Consider the following 18,360-nt stretch of genomic DNA (forward strand, 5'->3'; position numbering starts at 1 on the left):
GCAATTAAATCCATTTTGACATGAAGTGAATAGAGTTTGTCAGAGGCCTTTAAATGTTTATGGTCTTCCTTTGAAGCCTTAGAGCATTAGACAGGCGTTATAAATATTTGAAAGCTTTTTAAGTATTGAAAAAGATAATTTTGGCAAAGGTGTGTAGGAAGATAGAATAGTGACAATTGTTTTATATAACATGGCATTTTTATACACGGCACCTTCAGCTACATAAAAATGGTTGTATAGGTCTACATAGGTTTATGCTCTGGGTTAGATCCCACATAAGCGTACAGGATTACATAGGTTTTGCGCAATGTGGCATGATGTTGGAGATGCTTTTGCGGGATTGCAATTGGAAATGGATATTTGCTAGGCATGGCTCGTAGATGCGACAAAGATGCGAAATAAAGTTTAAAAATTAATCGATAACAACGTGACAGTTTACACATGGTACCCTTGTTCATTCTGGTGAAGCCCTACGTTGCTTTAACATCATCTATTGATGTGATTTATAATCTTTAATCTTGGCTGTTGTGCCATTTCATCATCTCCCATCCTGACCGGGTGAAAATTTGTTCCAACTTCATGTGTGTCTACGTGTATAATATGTGAATAAGTCGGAGTTACCAGTGATGTAGCTTAGAGGCTGACATTCACCAGGTCAGTTGTTCATAACCAAAAATGTTGCTTTCGAACTTATACTGTCAATCAGTGAATCAATCACTCGCTATATCATAAACAAGCCTCATGCTCTGCTGTTTTGAATGCTGTCAGTCACATTAATCATAAAGTCAACCTCTCGTAGCCTACATATTGCTGTAGGCCACTGTCAATCAATCAGCCAATAAAATTTTTATGTGTTGCTTTGGAAGGTTAAATGTCGTGTGCAAATCAGTCATGATTTTTTTAATGATCTCTATATTCTCTTTGACTCGACCAAATGTTTAAAATGTTAGTGGATTGACTTGATCTATGTTTATAAACAAGCAGTGTGCCGATAAATTCTTTTCTGATTCCTTGCTGTTTTTCTCTCGTTCTTTGCAGGGGCTTCGGCAACTGGGAGAAATACACGAAGGGTATTGGAGCTAAGTTACTCCTTCAGGTGTGAGATTGATCGATTGATTTTTGCGGAGTGATCATCGTCGATCGAAGCCGCTTTTCCGAGCTTTTTTCTTTTTTTTCACGTTAAAAGTTCTCACTTTTAAGCTTAAGACACAAATGACCGTTACCTGCCCAGTGACTCTAAATATCTTAGGGTATTTCACTCTCAAGACGTTGGCCACACTACTGAAATTAACGGAAAGCCTGTAAAAAATGTTAGCATGAAGTTTTTTGCTTCTCGAAAGTTAGCTGGCATGTAGTGCCCAATTTTTTTTTTTTTTTTTTACTGAGAACTTTTTTACTTTGAGTAAAGTGCATTGTCATGAAAAAAGAAAAATCACTTCATCACAAATTTTGACTGGCTTTCTGTGTTAGTGTATTAGCATACTAAACAAGATTGGCATGCCTTTATCGTAAATTAGATTCTAAGAAGTGACTGCGAATGTGTTAAATTCGCTTTCAAGTGGCACGTTTATTTTTACTAAAATTGTCATTTTTCAGGCAACAAAAGTGGCCAACGAACTTAAAATCTTTGGCATTCTTTTGACATGCTAAAATTAGCAGGTTCTGTTAATGGCAAATGGGCCATGAAATGCACAATTAGTGTAACTAACTGTACATGGCTTACATTTACTTGCCATTGCAGATGTTTTTTAGACACCAAATGGATTGCTTATTGATGCGTAATGCGGCAATGTATAATAGTCTGAATAATCATCGGGATTAATTTTTTTTACTTAACAACTTCGTAACGAGACATGGCATTGATGTTCTCAACAATGCTGCTGTTTCTTATTTTCTAAGCAGGAAATTTTGTTTGTTTCTGAAACAACTGCGCTTTTTTTACTATTTAAAAAGAAATGTTAATGTAGTTTTTCTTCCACTAGACATAAATCGTGTTAACATAACTTGGCTGGTCTGGTAAACATTTTATGCAGATCATCGTGTTGGCTTGGTCACAGGCGCTGATAAATAGGTTGCTGCAACAAGAAATACTGCTGCTATTTTTAGTAATGCTCGCATTCATTTGAACCATAGCAAGCTGTGCCCTCTGATCTCTGTGGCAGTAACAAAGCATTACACTTGATTATTTTTACTGGGACTTGTTACAAACAAAATCTGCTATTCAAATTTTTCCAAGGACTCCTTGCAGGTCATTCTTACTGGTCATGCAGGACGTGATTTTCTAATTGTAATGCACTTGATAGTTTAGTTGCTCTGTTTTTTTTTATATTGGTTCGTATATGCAGACTTGACATATGTATCATAAATAATCAAATGGGCTAATCATTTGTAAATAGTAATAAAATAACACATACAAATATTGGGAGGAATGTTATTCAGCTGCAAAATTACGGAATAAAAAAGGAGCTCCCAAAATAAATAAGGAATGCAATGAGCTGTAATTTCATTTTTCCTTACTTTGAAAGAGCACTGATTGCATAATGGAATTGAAAATAAGCAGTCATCATCAAACACATTACTCGACTGCGCTCATGCAAGTCACGTTAAACTACCTACATTTGATTCATCAAATGCGGTATACTAATAAAAATTTTTATTGCACACACAATGTACAGTACTGTCTGCTGTTAGAGGAAACACCTAACTAGTAATTACACCAATCTAACAGGTATTTCTATGCCTCCGTGTGCATGAGACGGCTGATGTAATCAGTGGGGCAAACAATTATATACGCACAGTTTGTACTTTAGGCCTTTATGCCACGTCTCTACGATTATGAGTGGAAAACTTCCAACTGTGAAAGGAATTATTGACACTCACCCGTTTGTAGCACGAAGCCACAAGGAAATTCAAAGGAAAGCTTCTTGTCGCAGAAAAAATTCTTCCTGTTCCGGGGATCGAACCCGGGACCAACGCCTTTCCGGGGCAGTTGCTCGCTTAGCTCAATTGGTAGAGCAACCGCACCGAAAAGTTGCCAGTCCCAGGTTCGATCCCTGGACCGACTAGGGAGAATATTCCTTCAACTAGAGGTTTTCCTTTCTGAGAAATCCGTAGGGATTTCCTGCGGCTTCGTGCTACAAACGTGTGGTTATCATTCATCCCTTTCATAACCCTTCCGTCACCTTGCGGGATTCCACGGAACTAATTTGCAAAACTTCCACCTGTGGGTGTAGTCACTGTCGATAAGTTATCTGATCACCTTTTTTTTTTTTGTATTGGCCAAGCCCGAGCTTAATTCCACCTACCCTTTCCTTCCCTAGATGGGTTACCAGCCGGGTAAGGGTCTCGGCCGAGACCTGCAAGGTATCTCGGCACCCATCGAAGCAAAAGTCCGCAAGGGCAAAGGAGCCATCGGTCTGTACGGTCCAGAGACCAAAGGCCCGAAGCTCATGACTTCTGAAGCAACGACCGAGGACTCGACAGGTCGCAAAGGGGCGCGGCCTGAGCTTAACCAGTGGCGGAAACGCAAGGTAGGGCGAAAGAGCTGCTTTCAGAGAGCTGCTTTCAGAGAGCTGTAACTGGTAGGATTGAAAAGTTCTTGGACACGAGGTGTCACTGGAGCCAATGTTTCGACAAGCAGTCTTGTCTTCTTCAAGGCTGCAACCTTAGCGCTGTATGCATATATGCTTTATACCCTCTCCTCCAACCCAAGCAAAAGAGGAAAGGGAAGGTGTGCAAAAGAGGGGAGGGGGAGAAGGAGGGGCCGGCGTGCCGAATTAGGTGAGTCAAAAGGAAAAAGGAAACAGTCAATAAAAAAAAAAGGAAAGGAAAGAAGAAAGCGATTAGCATTAGAAGGGTAGAAGGGGTGGTGAGTGTTCTGCTAAATCATGGTTGTCAAAAGTAATCACCATCTGTCAATGATAATTTCACGGTGATAAGAACGGTTAGAAGTTCCTAGGAGGAGGGCTTAAAGGGGTACTGACACGAAAATTTTGGCCTCGCGTTTTTTTGCTGCAATGTGTTGCTGGGGGCCTGCTAGTCATAACACGGCACATCGTTTGCTGCAGCGCACGACAGATAATTGATTACAGGCTCCTCATTACCGACCAGTGTCCGTTTCAGTTTCAAAAACGACAAGCCTCCGGGTGCAACTATCACCACCTAGCGGGTGCAGCGCTCGATCACGTCAGCACACAGAACTGTGAATGCACTTCCGCGTGGTTCGTGAGCAGCTGCCGAGAAGTAGGCTGCTTGAGCGAATGCGGCAAAAAAAACTATGGCAGCTACGACGTCATCATAACTTGTTGCAGCGTGGTCACGTGAGGGAAGTAGGGGGTCCCCAAGAGACCCCTTTCAGGGTGTCAGTAGCGCGAAGATGTCAATCGCTCACACAAACTTCAAAATTCATTTAAAATAACTTTCAAGCTATGTTCGCTGTTGGTATTGTGCAGATGATATACGCATGTTCACCGAAATTGATCCCACAGGCTATCTCGGCCGCGAAATATTGTGTCAGTACCCCTTTAATTCTCACTGGTTTTCATTGTGTATCTGCAATAGAGGATAGATTTAAGTTCATGGGAACGTTTATACTGGTAGGATTGTTGTTCGTCGTGGCTCATAAAGGATTTTGAATTATACAAACGTGTGTGCTTGCACGTAAATAAATTTATTGGTTCACAGCTAAGTCAAAGTGAGTATTAACAGATTAGAATGATTCAAATAGCTCAAATAGTTCTGGAATTTACACGAAATGTTGATACAGCAAATATTTAACATACAAAAAAAACTTTTACAAAGTCGAGAAACGAGTTCATCTTGAGGACTTTTTTTTTTTTAGGCTATCTCTTCTAGAATATGTAGCATATGGTGGATGTGCTAGAAATATATTTTTATGAAAAACTTACAATCAACATTTAAAAATCTTAAAAAAGTGAACATTGACTAGCCTAATATTCAGTGTTTCAAATATTGGATGCGAACATCCAATATTTCAACACATGGTATCTTTGCACAAGCTTATAAATATTTTTCGAGTACCCAGGAAGTTGAATGGGTCTCTGGAAAAGGACTTGGGAAAAAGATTTCACGTCGTTGATTTGTTTGCGTATTTTCATTCGTCTATTTGTTGCGCATGCAGGAAGGTGAGAAGAAGGTGACATACGTTTACAAGACAATCGACGAGGTGAAGTCTGAAGGGGTGTACAAGAAACCGTCCACTGGTCCACAGAGCAAGCTTAGCAAGGTGAAGGTGATCGACATGACCGGACCAGAGCAGCGGGTTCTTTCTGGTATGTATGTTTGCTTCTGCTTCTTAGGGGTTCCTTCGTATTTGAGGGGGTGTAGTGATGGGTTTATTTTTTATTTTGTTTGAACGTACTGTTAACCCACAATTCAGAATGATTACTGGGAGGAAATACATTAAATAACATTTGATATGTAAGGAACATTCAAGGGCTGGAAGGCGAAAGCAATCTTCTTCTTTTTCCTCTCGGTCAATGTATTAATCCTCCCCCCGCCCTCCTCCGAAAGCTTTTTGCACCTAACATGGTTTGGCACTGCCTGCATGACCACCCCCCATTTGACCAAGCGACAGTGTCGTGATGATGTCACAAATTTTAGTGGTCTGTGATGCTACAATGACATCATGTCGTGATGATGATTTTTTGCATTACTCGTGTTGATGCTTCCGACGCGGGACACCGCCAACGCCGAGGGTCAGTTTTCGCATGTGATGAGGCATCTAAGGCTTTTGCCTAAAAATATCAATATCATCAACAAATGGCATGACAAGGAACGTAAAACATCAAGAGACAATCGAATGAATTTCAAGGATCATGGCTATCAAAAAAATTACACCAACTCCTGCTGTCTGTATGCGAAGCAGCGGGGAGATGGTTCGCTTGAGCGGGAGATGGTGTAAATTTTTTTCTTGCGTTCTCGAGCCTGTGCCTTCCTCTGGCATAGAATCAGCACTGTCTTCCAGTCTCCATCTGGCTCCCGCTGCGTGGAACTGCCGGCGTCCGAGGTATTCGACTCCCGCAAAGTCCCAAGATTATGTGCGTCTGCCTCTCTGCATTCCATGCCATTGGTGTTGTGGTGGGATTCTTCAGCGAGGGAAGGAGAGCACGAGCGCCCCGTGTCTAGAGCCACAGAAGCATGAGGCGGCCATCGGCCGCTCGTGCCACGTCAAGGCGCCGGAGGCGTTGCTGCTGCCTACTCGTTGCAGGAGAGAATGAGGCGCGCAAGAGGGTGGGAGCGTAATAGAGGAGAGAGAGGGGGAGGGGATGCGCATGCGCAGTTAGAGTGTGGAGTGGACGCTGTGTGATGGACAAAGCCCCCGCCTTAAGATGCTTCGCATCTAAAAGCTTTCAAACGCCTTTGCATCAGTGCACTCAGCAATATGTGCAGGAATACCAGAAGACGTTTGTGCAGATGGCATGAGGTGCAATGGTTCCACTATGATTTATTCTCTTGCTAAGTCTACCAGGTGCTTGTTTAATCAGCAGAAAAGTTCTGGGAGTTGGTGATAGCGTTTGTTGTCTAGTCTACAGATGCGTCTAGTCTACAGATGCGAGCGCATGCGTAGTAGCGACAACCACGCAACTGCTATCGCTAAGCCGTGCCCAGCAACGGAGACACCTCGCGCAACCGAGTTCCACCGCTCGATCAGACACAGCCATGGGACGTGCAAAGACAGTACGTACTCCCGAAGAAGAAGCAGTGTATCGTGAAGAGAGGCTTGTCGCTGTACGAGAATGGCAGCGGCAGCAATGAGCAGGTCCAGGATACGCGGAAGGGAAAGGAAGAACAAGAGACAACGAGAAGATACTACCAGCTCTGCTTCAGAATCCAGCCTGCTGTGTCGCAAGTCTTGTGCGGCTGTACCCAAGCTTTCGCCCTTTTTTCTTTGTTAACAAATAGGAGTATCGTGTATTGCTACTCTTACAGGTGTACAGGTATATTTATAGATTCTACTTATGTTAAAAAAACTGTTTTCTGCTGTCTGTGTAAAGACCTGTATATTTTTACAAAAGTATGATTATCTATGATTCTGCATGATTATGTATGACTTTTTGTCAATATTTGCATGCTGCCACATGTTGCGATGTACAGTAGAATCTCGATGATACGAATCCCGCGGGGTCACGAAAAATATTCGTATTAGCCGAAATTCGTATCACCGAAACACATGTAAAACTAGCTAAATTAACAGTCAGAGGCAAACTCATTTTTAGGAACACATAAAAAAACATTTATTTCTTGCAGAAAAAATCTCTAATGTCTTTCTGCTTCTTTTTTTTCGCGAAGTCACTCAGCAGACTTCTTTGAAATCCGTAAAAACGCGTGCACGTGTCGTCGCTGATTTCATCAGCGGCCATAGCACGCCTCAGGACGTCGAGCGCGTGCAGCGTTTCAGCCGCCGGTGGTAGTCCTTCACCATCGCCCTCGTCTATGTTGTCGCCATCATCGCTGGAATCGGCAACCTCGCATGTGGCCTCCTCAACAATATCCTCCACCGTGCGCGCACCACAAGTGGCGAGGTTGTCATCCGCCGTGCAGAAGTCTTCAGCTGTACACCCAGCATCAAGCAGTTCCCAACCCTCAATTGGCTCTTCCTGCTCTGAGGGCACCTCTTCGGAACTCCTGAAGAAGCCGCATTTCGCAAAGCAGTTTGCTATGGTAGTCGGCGTTACTCGATCCCAAGCCATAGCGATAAAATGGATGGCGTCCAGGAGGCTTATCCGCAGGTCGCCTTCGTGTTTTCTGTCAATATTGGCAAGTAGGCGGCGCACAAGAAGGCCCTTGAAATGATGCTTGAGGTTTTTTATTATTCCAGCGTCAAGCGGTTGCAGGTGCGTCGTCGTGTTCGCGGGCAAAAAGATCAGTTTGACGTTTTGAAGCGTTACTTGCCTCGGGTGGGCGGCGCACTGGTCAAGAATCAAAACAATCTTCCGATTCTTGCAGGCCATCCTTCTGTCAAGGAGCGACAGAAATTCTTCGAACAGGGCCGCCGTCATCCACGCCTTTTTGTTTGCGCGATAGACGCACGGCAAATGGCTCTCGCGCTTGAAACACCGAGGCTTTTGGGATTTGCCAATTACCGTCAGCTTAAGTTTCTCCGACCCGTCGGCGTTACAGCACAAAAGCACCGTTATTCGCTCTTTGCTTTTCTTGCCTCCTTGGCACGCTTCGCCTTTTAAGCAAAGGCTCTTCTCAGGCTGAAGGTTAAAAAACAGGCCAGCCTCGTCTGCGTTAAAAACATCACGAGGCTCATACCCAGAGATGAGTGACTGCAGCTTCGCGAGCCAGTCGCTAACAACGGTCTCGTCAGCCTTCTTCGCTTCCCCACAGACGCTTTTGTAAACGAGACCGTGTCTCGTCTTGAAACGGTGCAGCCACCCACCTGAGGCCTGAAATCCGTCGATGCGCAGAGCAAGTGCGATCTCGTCGGCTTTCTCACGCAACACTTTGCCATCGATGTTCACACCAGCTGCAGTAACCTCCTTAAACCAGGTCAGAAGAGCTTCTTCAAGCTTCACGTGTTGGGCTGTCTTCGCTTGCCTCGCGTTGACGTTGAATGAAAGCACATTCTTCATTATTGAGTCCCGCTGTCCAACAATTGTGCTTAATGTCGACGTTGCGAGGCCTAGCTCCTTAGCCAACTCCGTCCGTTTTCTTTTGGGATCCTCATCGACCTTTCGAAGAATGTCCAGTTTCTCCTTAAAGGAGAGGGCTTTCCGCTTGCGAGACATAGCTTGCTGCCACTCGGCAAAAAAGGCACAATCACAACAAAGCAAGAACGCGGGCTCGAGCACAGCAACGACAACCACTCCGTCCGACGGCACGCATAGAAGAAAGAAGCTCCCGCGGGCCGTGCCTCTACCGTCTCCGCCTGCCGGCCTGCCTCCGCACCAAGAAAAAAAAAAAAAAAAACGTGGCCAGCGCCATCTGTAATCTTCAAGAGAAAGCAAAAGGCACACTCCGGCCTCCGATACGCGCAGATTTTGGAGGCTGTCGCGCGCTGCTCGCCGGCGGCGCTGGCAACGTGCCAAACCGGCGGCGCCGCACGCATTCCAGCGCCGTAAGTGCACGCTGCTATCTTCCGCGGCCGTCGGTGGGGCCAACGTTGCGTTGGGTGGGGCGGCGTTTATTCGTATCAAACGACGCGGGTCAAAAATCAGTTCGTAACAACCGTACTCAAGCACGTTGTAAATTAATGGGCCTTGGCCGGGACCACAGAAAAATTCGTATCATCCCGAAATTCGTATTAGCCGTGATCGTATCATCGAGATTCTACTGTAAATGGTCTCCTGGGCCTTGTCAGGCTGCTTTGTTTTTTTTTTTTTTTTTTTTTTGCAGCTTTTAGCTTAGGAGTTCGTCCAGAATACAGTAGACTCTCGATAGTTCAAACTCAAGGGGATTTCGCTATTTCGTTTGAATTATCAGAAATTCTTGAAAATATGACTTAGGGCAGCATACCAACTAGCGTTGTGATATGTTTATTGTTTCCCAGCGCTGCAGCGACATCATAGAAAGCTCTGAATGATTGCCAGTAAAGTTCTCAGATGTCTGCGGTTCTCGTAAATATACAGCACGTGCATGCATGTGTAATTGAGGGATGAAATGTGTTGTGTCCTGTGGCCATCGGTCGGCAAACTCACTCAAGGGTCGACTCGCTCAGGCTCACACAAACTCTGATCGAGCCGTGAGTCTGAGTGAGTCCGTGTGGGTAATACCTTGGTGAGATTCAATCTGAGTGAGTCCGGTTGAGAAAAAAATCTAGCAAGTCTGAGTCCGAGCGAGTTCAGTTGAGGAAAATTTTCGTGAGCCCGAGTCCGAGTGAGCCCTAAGCGCAAGATATATTTCTTGAGTGAGTCTGAGTGAGCTCTAGCTCTTTTTGCCGAGCTATGCCTGTGGCACCTGATAGCACCTTCCCATTCTTAGGACGCTTTCACGCATGGCACCAGTGTGCTGTGGCGAAGTGATGTTAAGGGTTTGGCGTGCAGTTGATCAAGGCCAGACCGTCTTTTTTTTTTCTTCAGTTAGCATGCAACTGTGGCTGCCCACGGTTTGGCTAGTTTGGCCACTTTGTAGGCAGGCATCAGCTTTATTGGCGACATAAAAACGTGAGCGTTCAGCTAGGAGCAACGAAAACAGCAGATATTTTCAGGCATGGATGAGCAAAAAGTTTGAAAGAACCGAATTTGTGCACATGTACAGTTTGAATTAAGTGTCTTTAAAACAAATTGAACACATAGTGGGCCAACCAAAATTTTAAGATTTGTTTGAATTAACCGAAAGTTTGAATTATCGAGAGTGTACTGTATATTTTATTCTGGTCTGGTAAATAAAAAGAATTGAATTGAATTGAGTCAGCTTATCATTTTCTCTCAGGTTACCACGAACTGCACCAGCAACACTCGAGGCCTGACGAGCGCGAAGAGATCGAGCTGAAGCGTGCCGTCGGGTCACAGTTCTCGGTGCCGGAGCTGACCAACAACCTCGAACTCCTGGTCAACATGACAGAGCAGCAGATTGTGCAGAACGACCGCGACGCCAAACACGAGGAAGACCGCACCATCAACCTACGGCACGAGCTGGACCGTCTCGAAGAGGTCATCACGGCCGAGGAGAAGCAGGAGCGCAGGCTGGCGAAACTTAGTGAACTCGTGCAGACGTGAGTTTAGTAGTCCCGTTACTTTACACTGCTCTTTAAACTTATTTTTAATATTTTTGATTGATAAAACTCGCTGAGTTTATGTGTATTTGTGTGCTGATTTCGAATCTGCAATTTTTACAGCAGAGCTATTATGCCTGCCGTTTGCCCGGTTCGCGATGTAGACAAGAAATAATCAGCATCATGCTTGTGCGGCCACGTCAAGCCAAGTTACACATGGCTGCACCTAGTTAAGACAAGTTAATCCTAGCCAAGCCTAATTAAGCCTAGTTGAGCGTGGTAATATCTAATTAGCTAAGTATAATTAAGCCAAAGCCTAATTAAACCGAGTTGAGATTCTGGTGTGCCCAGTCATGCTGAGCTTGGCAAGATGAGCTGAGCTAATACTAATTAAGACTGAACCTAGTTAGTGCTGATTAGGTTAATTAGCTAAATTAACGAGAAATTGCTGTATAAGAAAAAATAGGAAAACAGAAATAAACCATTGGAGCTGTAACAGCACCATGGTAAATAAAAAATAGATTGACACTTCAAAAGTAGAGTACTGCAACTAAAGAATGGAACTATAAATCTACTTAGTTACATAAGATTCAAAACAATCATTGCAATCTGTCGTTTGTTTTCTTATTTGTAACCACTCCCCTCTTTAATTCCTTTGGCCCTGAGGGTTTCAATAAATAAATAAATAAATAATGGAAAACTTATATGCAAAACATTTTTCAGAAACATTATAATATGATCGTTATCTAAATACTAATATCTGGAGCAAAATACACTTATTCAATAAAAAAAAGACAATTAGGATATATTACCTTCTGACAAACAGCTACATACAATCAACATAAAAGAATTAGATACAACAGTTTTGATTTGACACTGAAACAAACTGCATAGCAGAAAGCAAGTGCTAAGTATTGTGGGGATGGGTCTGTGCGAGGCTTACTGTCACGTATCGTGGGAGCGCTTGCAATGTCGGAGTGGAGTTGGGAGAGAGAGAGAAGAGAAACTCGGGAGAGACCGTGGTGGCACTGTAAACCCACTTTATGTCACACACCACGGCAAACCAACATAAACACGCACTCCAAATTTACAATAAAAATGAACAAGTGCAGAAAGGCGAAGTTAATGCACCCTCACAAACTAGCCTACAAGGCATTCGAGCTATGTCTAGCTCCTCTCAACCCGAAAGTCTGGCCACTATGGCCTCTCACAGTCTCTATCCGAATCGAACATTCTTACTTCTTGGGGTTCGCTGCTTCGATTTGGTGCCCAAGTCGACGCTCTGTCCCATCGTCGAATCTCCTGTCGACGCCTCAGAGTCGTCGTTGATGATCAGACGCCTCGCTGACCATCTTCCTCGCCGATGCCTCGTTCTCCGTCGAGAACACCGGTCTATCACAGTTAGGCCTAACTCTTGGCCTCTCCTTGGTGCCACTGGGTCAAACTGCCGATGTGGCTTTCTGGTGATTGTCGGTGGGTCACCGTCGTCTTGTCGAGCTGAGGTAGTGACGTAGGTGCCCTGCGAACTGCTGTGATGAGGCTGCCGCAAGCCCGGGGAGCCTCACTTGGATGACACCAAGGTCGACGGCCACCCTCCCGAGCCTCTCGTGCCGCCGCCTCCAAAACGGGGCCCTGCTGCTCTCGTCGCGGGTGCAACGCTGGCTTGCACCATCTTGCTCCTCGACAACTCCACCGAACAATGACTTTCTCTTCTCCTGTGGTCTTTCTCGACGGCTCGGGTCGCGTGGCACGCGCATTTCCCCGGCCAATGGCGTGCGTGGACGTGGCGGGAGTGCACACCATCGGGTACTTTTCCATTCCCCGCGCACCATCGACGCATTCCGCCGTCCGGCACGCGCCCCGTGCCCCTTTACTCACGACACTTACCCTATGAGCGCGACGGGCAGGGACAACGGGCAGGGACACGACGCTCCTCCACCACCGTTGCGCACAAAGATGCTGCGGCCGGGTTCGTTGACGGCACCGAAAAGGCACACGCGGCAGGATGACAACAAACGTGGGTTTATGAACCCAACATGCAGCACAGTGTGACAATCACGGGATTGCGGCCCGTACGAGGAAACTCCAAAAGACGCTTGCCTGCGGCACTATCGGCCACCACACAAAGGGGACCACCGAGAGCACGAACGACAAGGGGCCTGTGAAAGCAGCACGTGACCTCCTCATTGCAGGTGTACCAGCATCTGTCCCTTGGCAAATAAGCGCCAGACGGAAGTGAGCTCAGGTGGAGGGCAGGTTCGAGGGCCGTCACGGCCAGCCACTGAAAAAGGGCGTGACACGATCACGTATGCTAGCGCGACGTGCTGCTTGTAGCGCCTGGACGTCTTGACGCCAGGGAGGGAGGAGCACGACTTGTGCAGAAAAGAAAGCCCAGCACTGTGGCTATGGCCACCATGTTGCTGTCTAACGGTGGTTCCCGGCGATCAATCCGCGCAGGACCGGCACAATGCGCCAGCTGGGAGACGAGGTGCAAATGGAGGGCGTTGTCAATCCCCACAGTAGTTGAAATTTAGTTTCTTGCCACTGCAAATACCGTATTCTCTCGCATATAACTCACACCAAGCAGCGAAAAATTTCTTCTGAAAAAACAGCGCAGCAGGACGGCACACGAAGAAAGAAAGAAGGGACAAACTGCACTTGTTTTTCCCTTCTTTCTTCGTGTCCTGTCCTGCTGCGCAGTTTTTTCAGAAGATGATCTCGTACCAACTTGCCAAACTTTGAACGTTAGTAATGAAAAATGTGCTTATAAAGTGGGGGTCTGGGTTTTATGCAAGGGATATATGCATTTTTTTTTCCTTTTTGTAGAGTTAAAGTTAGGGGCTGGTTATATGTGAGAAAACATGGTACTTACCGTTGGGCTAGTTGGTGCATGCTTCTTGAAATTATATGATGCAAACCACCAAGACAGGCAAAAGGAAAGACCATCTTTCCTTTCCTTTGTGTTAACAATCAAGTGAGGGAACATGATCTTTCGATCAAGAATAATCTTTTGGCACATTTGCCTGTGCATTGCTACGTGTGTAAATGCGAGGCAAGATTTGCCAGTATCACCATTCTTGATAGAAGCAAGCAGGTGCTGGAACAAGAAATGCTAGAAGCGTACTGCACTTAAAAAAAAATAGATTTAGACAGTCTATAGACTGCCTAAAAATGGGTTTAAACTGTCTATAGACTGTCTAAACTCATTTTTGTACGGGATACATTAGAAGAAAAAAAAATCACAGTTTCGCCCCAAGGGCGAAGCAATGAATGCGATAGCAAGAAACTAATGCTATACGAAGTGAGGCTCGCCAATGGATACTCTCAGTTTGAACAGCGCTCCTGTTACAAAGGCGGCCGAAGCAGCAAAGGAAACTAGCGTGCTTCAAGTGTCGAGCTGTGACACTTGATAGTTCGCGCTCATCTTCTGTTTGTTCGTTTAGCGGCGTTGTTTAGCGGCGCTCCGTAACATGAGCGCGGACATCACGGTTAAAGCTTGAAACATCCCTCTTGCCCTCACCACGAGAAAACCGCGCGAGCAGACAGCGGAAGGCCAAGGTTCTCCTTGCGCAAAAATCGCCGACGACTTTTAAATGCGCTCGTCGTGCTCCTAGCGCCATCTCGCTGGTAATGAAGAAACGCTTATGAGCGTCGGCCATCTCTGAGTTCGTCCAGCGGCAAAGGGTGTGTATATAACGCTCGCCGTTAGCTATGCGGAGGACCTGCGTTCCGTGGCGTAGTGGCTAGCGCCACTCGCTGCGGAACAAGAGGTCCCTGGTTCGATTCCGCGCTTCGGAAGCATTTTTCTGAATTATTTTTCTTTGGGGCTTTTATATATATATGCATACTTATACATATACGGTGCATGACGGCGACGGGGGCGGGCATTTTCCAGCCGAGACTGTCCATATAATTGCTATCGCAATAAAATATCCGTATTAGTGATACGTCGGTTGTGCTGTGATCAGCCGAGTTTGAATTTTTCGAAGTTGTTTGAACTAGCACTTGCATTGAGAATGGCCAATTGTTGTGACGTGACACGTGGTATGTTGTTGCACATGTGTGGCTCGGCGTATATCTTGCGACAAGAATAAAACAACTTATCACTCGGGCATTACATTTTCCTGGATTATGCATTCTTTTTCCGCGGTCCCGTGAAATGCGTAATAATGAGGTTATACTGTATTGCAAGCTATGGCACTTCCAGTCAGGCATTGCAGCTTCTTCTTCCCAACGTCTTTTGTCGTTCTTTGATTTGAGATGCGTTACGATGATTCCAGGTGACCATGGAACCAGCAAAAATGTGTGACGAGTGGTGCTGTCACTTGCATGACTATTAACTGGTCTTATAATGCAATTGATCATGTTGTTTCTTTCAAACAGGATGGTTGATCGCACCCAGGAGGACCACGCGGAGCCCTTGACGTTAGAGGATTGCGCAACCATGTTCCACACATTGCAAGACGAGTTCTACGAAGAGTACAAGATGTACGGGCTCTCGGACTTGGCTATCACCCTCCTATGCCCGATGGTGAGGCTCATCATTAAGATTTGTCCTGTTTTGTTGCAGTGGATACCCATTTTTTTTTTTTTGCCTAGGAATAAATTTATGTAGTTATTTCTTGTACCCTCATGGCCAATGACATCAATGAAATTTGTTCAAGAAAAAGGTCAAAGTAAGATACTTAAAAGCATCAACAGTCCAGCCAAGTATACTTTTACACATTGTTATCTAATCAAGGTGCATAATAAGGTGCTTTTTTTTTCCAATTAAAATGCATTCAGTGTTACTTGGACTTGCAGTGCAGTTCTAACTACCTTTTGATTCAAATTAAGAGATTTCGAATTATCAAGATTTTGCTGTAGTTAACCGACAAACGTCTGGTACCCCTTTGCAGGTAAAGAAGGAGCTAGAGTCCTGGTCACCCTTGAAGGAGCGGGACGCCCACGTGAGCCTGTTCTGCACGTGGAGGGACCTGCTCGAGATATACGGCAGCAGAACGCACGACCACCGCAACGCGCCCGAGGACGATCCCTACCACTACTTGGTTTGGGAGACCTGGATGCCGCCAGTGCGGCAAGCGATACTGTGAGTTCAGTGACCTTTGCCGGCCCTTTCTTCTCTTGTTTGTTGCTTTCGGCACTTTATCTCAGCGACGTGATGGTGAAGGTGCCTTAGTGTTGTTGAGGAACAGGTGGTGGATTTGATTCCCGTTTGTCACGGCCACATATTTCTGTAGGGGCAGGATGCGAAAAGGCCACCGTACTTAGACTTAGATGCACGTTAAGGAGCACGAAGTGGTCAAAACCAATTAGGAAACAACACACTGCGATGAGTTTGTTGCTTTCGGATGGTTTATCTTTAGAGCTGTGTGAATAGCAAAATTTTGGGTGCGAAGCGAATTCGAATAAAAAAGATTGAGTGCGAATCGAATCGAATAATTTCGAATAATTTTCGAATATTTCTCAAACATTTTTCGAATAATTCGAAGTGAAATTACAGAAAAAGTTGCAGAGAATCCCTAAGTATGTTCTTGTGAGATAGCAACATGAAAGTGTTTCTTTTCGCTAGGTTGATGAAGCGCTGGTGGGGTCATATTTCATAGTTGTCTTTCTTATCAAGAGTGAGGCAATGTAGAGGCCGAATTGTATTTATGTACATGATTTGGTGCAACCAAAGTGTTGCCGACAACACTTTACACGTGATAGGCAGAGATGCCATTTGCTCAGCCTCTCCTCCTCTTTCAACTGCTGTGGAAGGCCAACTGATGTGGCGGACAAGGGTGTGCTCCCTTCAAGTCCGGAGTTCCAAATCTGCCTCGTAGACGTCGGTATATAAGAACATCTGAAATTTTGGATGCTAAAAAGCTTCGGCGTCCGATTTTTCGGACTTCCTGCCCAAATTTCAGGTCCAAAACAGAATTAAATGAGCTTCCAACTCTGCCACATCTTTCATCTCCATATTGGAACCAGCGTTTTCTTGAGTTAATACATTTGCGACCGTAGCGGAGCTTGAAAGGCAGCTTTGCTGCAATACGGGGGTGTGATGAGGTGAAGCATATTGAAAATTTAGGGACCACTTCCAAACGGACGTTGACTGTCCCTTGGCTACGCTCGACCGTAACGGACCTTGAAAGGCAGCTTTGCCGCAATACGAGAGTGTAATGAGGTGAAGCATATTGAAAATCTGAAGGGGTCACTTTCAATCGGACGTTGATTGCATTTGTGTTTGGGAAGTTGGAATAGTAAAATTTCAGTTCGAATCGAATCGAATAGCAAACACTATTCGGAAAATATTCGAAATTTCGAATATTCGCACACCTCTATTTATCTTATTTCATTTGGTTTATCTTGCTTAATGAAATGTAATCAAGCAAGAGTGCGAAGCACATTGCACAGTCATACAAGATGTGAACCCAGGCATGTAGCCAGGATTCTTTTTCGGGGGGGGGGCAAGGCCTAATTGTTCAAAAGAAAGTCTTTCCATGGCCCTTTCTATCGACCGCCAAAGAGGGGAGGCCACTACCTACACTCGCTCGCCCCCTCTTGGCATCTCAACAACTTCTACTCGAAAGGATTCGTGCTGGGGCCGGGAAGGAAGAGAGGCAACGGGCTCTCCTTGTTTACAAACAAATTATTTAATAGTAATTATAAATGACACGCACGTGCTCTCCTCACACGACACACACTACACAAAATCATAACAAAGAAATACAACACTCGCGACGTAAAATGCAGAATACAGGAGGAGGATATCTATGATAATAAAATAACGCGATCAGCACAAGAGGGTGAAGATAATAATTAGTTAAACCGCGCAATGTCCCAATACACTGCTTCCCGCTTCGCAAAGTTCTTGAAAATAGAAAGGGGTGTGGCTCATCTCATGAGCGAGTCCATGTCGCAGGCCTAGGGGCTCATTGTTCGGGTCGGTTCGGGTCGACGCTCGAGAGTTCTCCTCCGCGTCACTGTCCAATTCATCCGGGGGCTCCCCTAGGTTGTCGCGGCGGATTTCTTCATGCTCCAAGCACCTAGATATTCATTTTTTTTCGGATCTTCGAGGGACCGAACTTTGGCGGCTCGAGAGGGGATCCCTCCTGAGCTGCCAATATCAACGTCCAGCTATCTCGCGACTCTCTTGATCTCCTCTCTCCTCTTTTCCTCCGCTTGACCATGGTCCCGCGGTCGCTTTACATAGGCCCTGACTCCGCCCCTCGGTGATGCCCAACCAATTGTCACTTTTACGCAACATATTTCATTGTCGATCAGCTTGTATCGGTCCGACACCCGCTCTCATAGCCCACAGCCACACAAAACCCTCTCCTGAGGCAAAGCAGAGCAAGAAAATGCACAAGCGCAAAACTTGGAGAGGGCAACTGGCAAACTTTCCGTAGATGCGGGGCGTCCAGGAATTTCAACGTTCAAACAAAGTGCTTCGTCTCTTATGTCCAACGTGCAGTGTTCTGAGTGCTGTGCAGAAAAGCCTCTGGCTGTCCCCATCGCTCTCGTTTTCCCGGTGCCTGACGACCAGATGTCAAGGTCATGAGCGCTTCTAACAGGCGTCTTCGGTACGGTTCCCCATAGTTGCCGCTTCTTCTCCCCGAGTGCTGCGGGCGGTCATTCACGGAAGACGCGATAATGAGCCCCGGGGGCAGTGGAGGCAGCGGCCCCACTGACGG

At 45.7% G+C, this 18,360-nt stretch overlaps 1 protein-coding gene across 3 annotated transcripts in view; it reads left to right on the forward strand.

The window, feature by feature from the left end:
* LOC119401524 (tuftelin-interacting protein 11) overlaps window positions 1-18,360 on the forward strand; it is a 64,407-nt gene that overhangs the window by 32,233 nt on the left and 13,814 nt on the right. For 2 of the 3 annotated variants that reach the window (XM_049418782.1, XM_037668405.2), the window contains exons 5-10: window positions 1,039-1,096; window positions 3,321-3,530; window positions 5,141-5,291; window positions 10,399-10,681; window positions 15,065-15,212; window positions 15,580-15,770. In XM_049418782.1, the coding sequence (XP_049274739.1) occupies window positions 1,039-1,096; window positions 3,321-3,530; window positions 5,141-5,291; window positions 10,399-10,681; window positions 15,065-15,212; window positions 15,580-15,770 (1,041 nt within the window). The remainder of the gene's footprint in view (window positions 1-1,038; window positions 1,097-3,320; window positions 3,531-5,140; window positions 5,292-10,398; window positions 10,682-15,064; window positions 15,213-15,579; window positions 15,771-18,360) is intronic. The other variant, XM_049418783.1, reaches the window with a different exon arrangement.

Source organism: Rhipicephalus sanguineus, chromosome 8 (genome assembly GCF_013339695.2).
Source record: "Rhipicephalus sanguineus isolate Rsan-2018 chromosome 8, BIME_Rsan_1.4, whole genome shotgun sequence".
Classification (NCBI taxonomy): domain Eukaryota; kingdom Metazoa; phylum Arthropoda; class Arachnida; order Ixodida; family Ixodidae; genus Rhipicephalus; species Rhipicephalus sanguineus.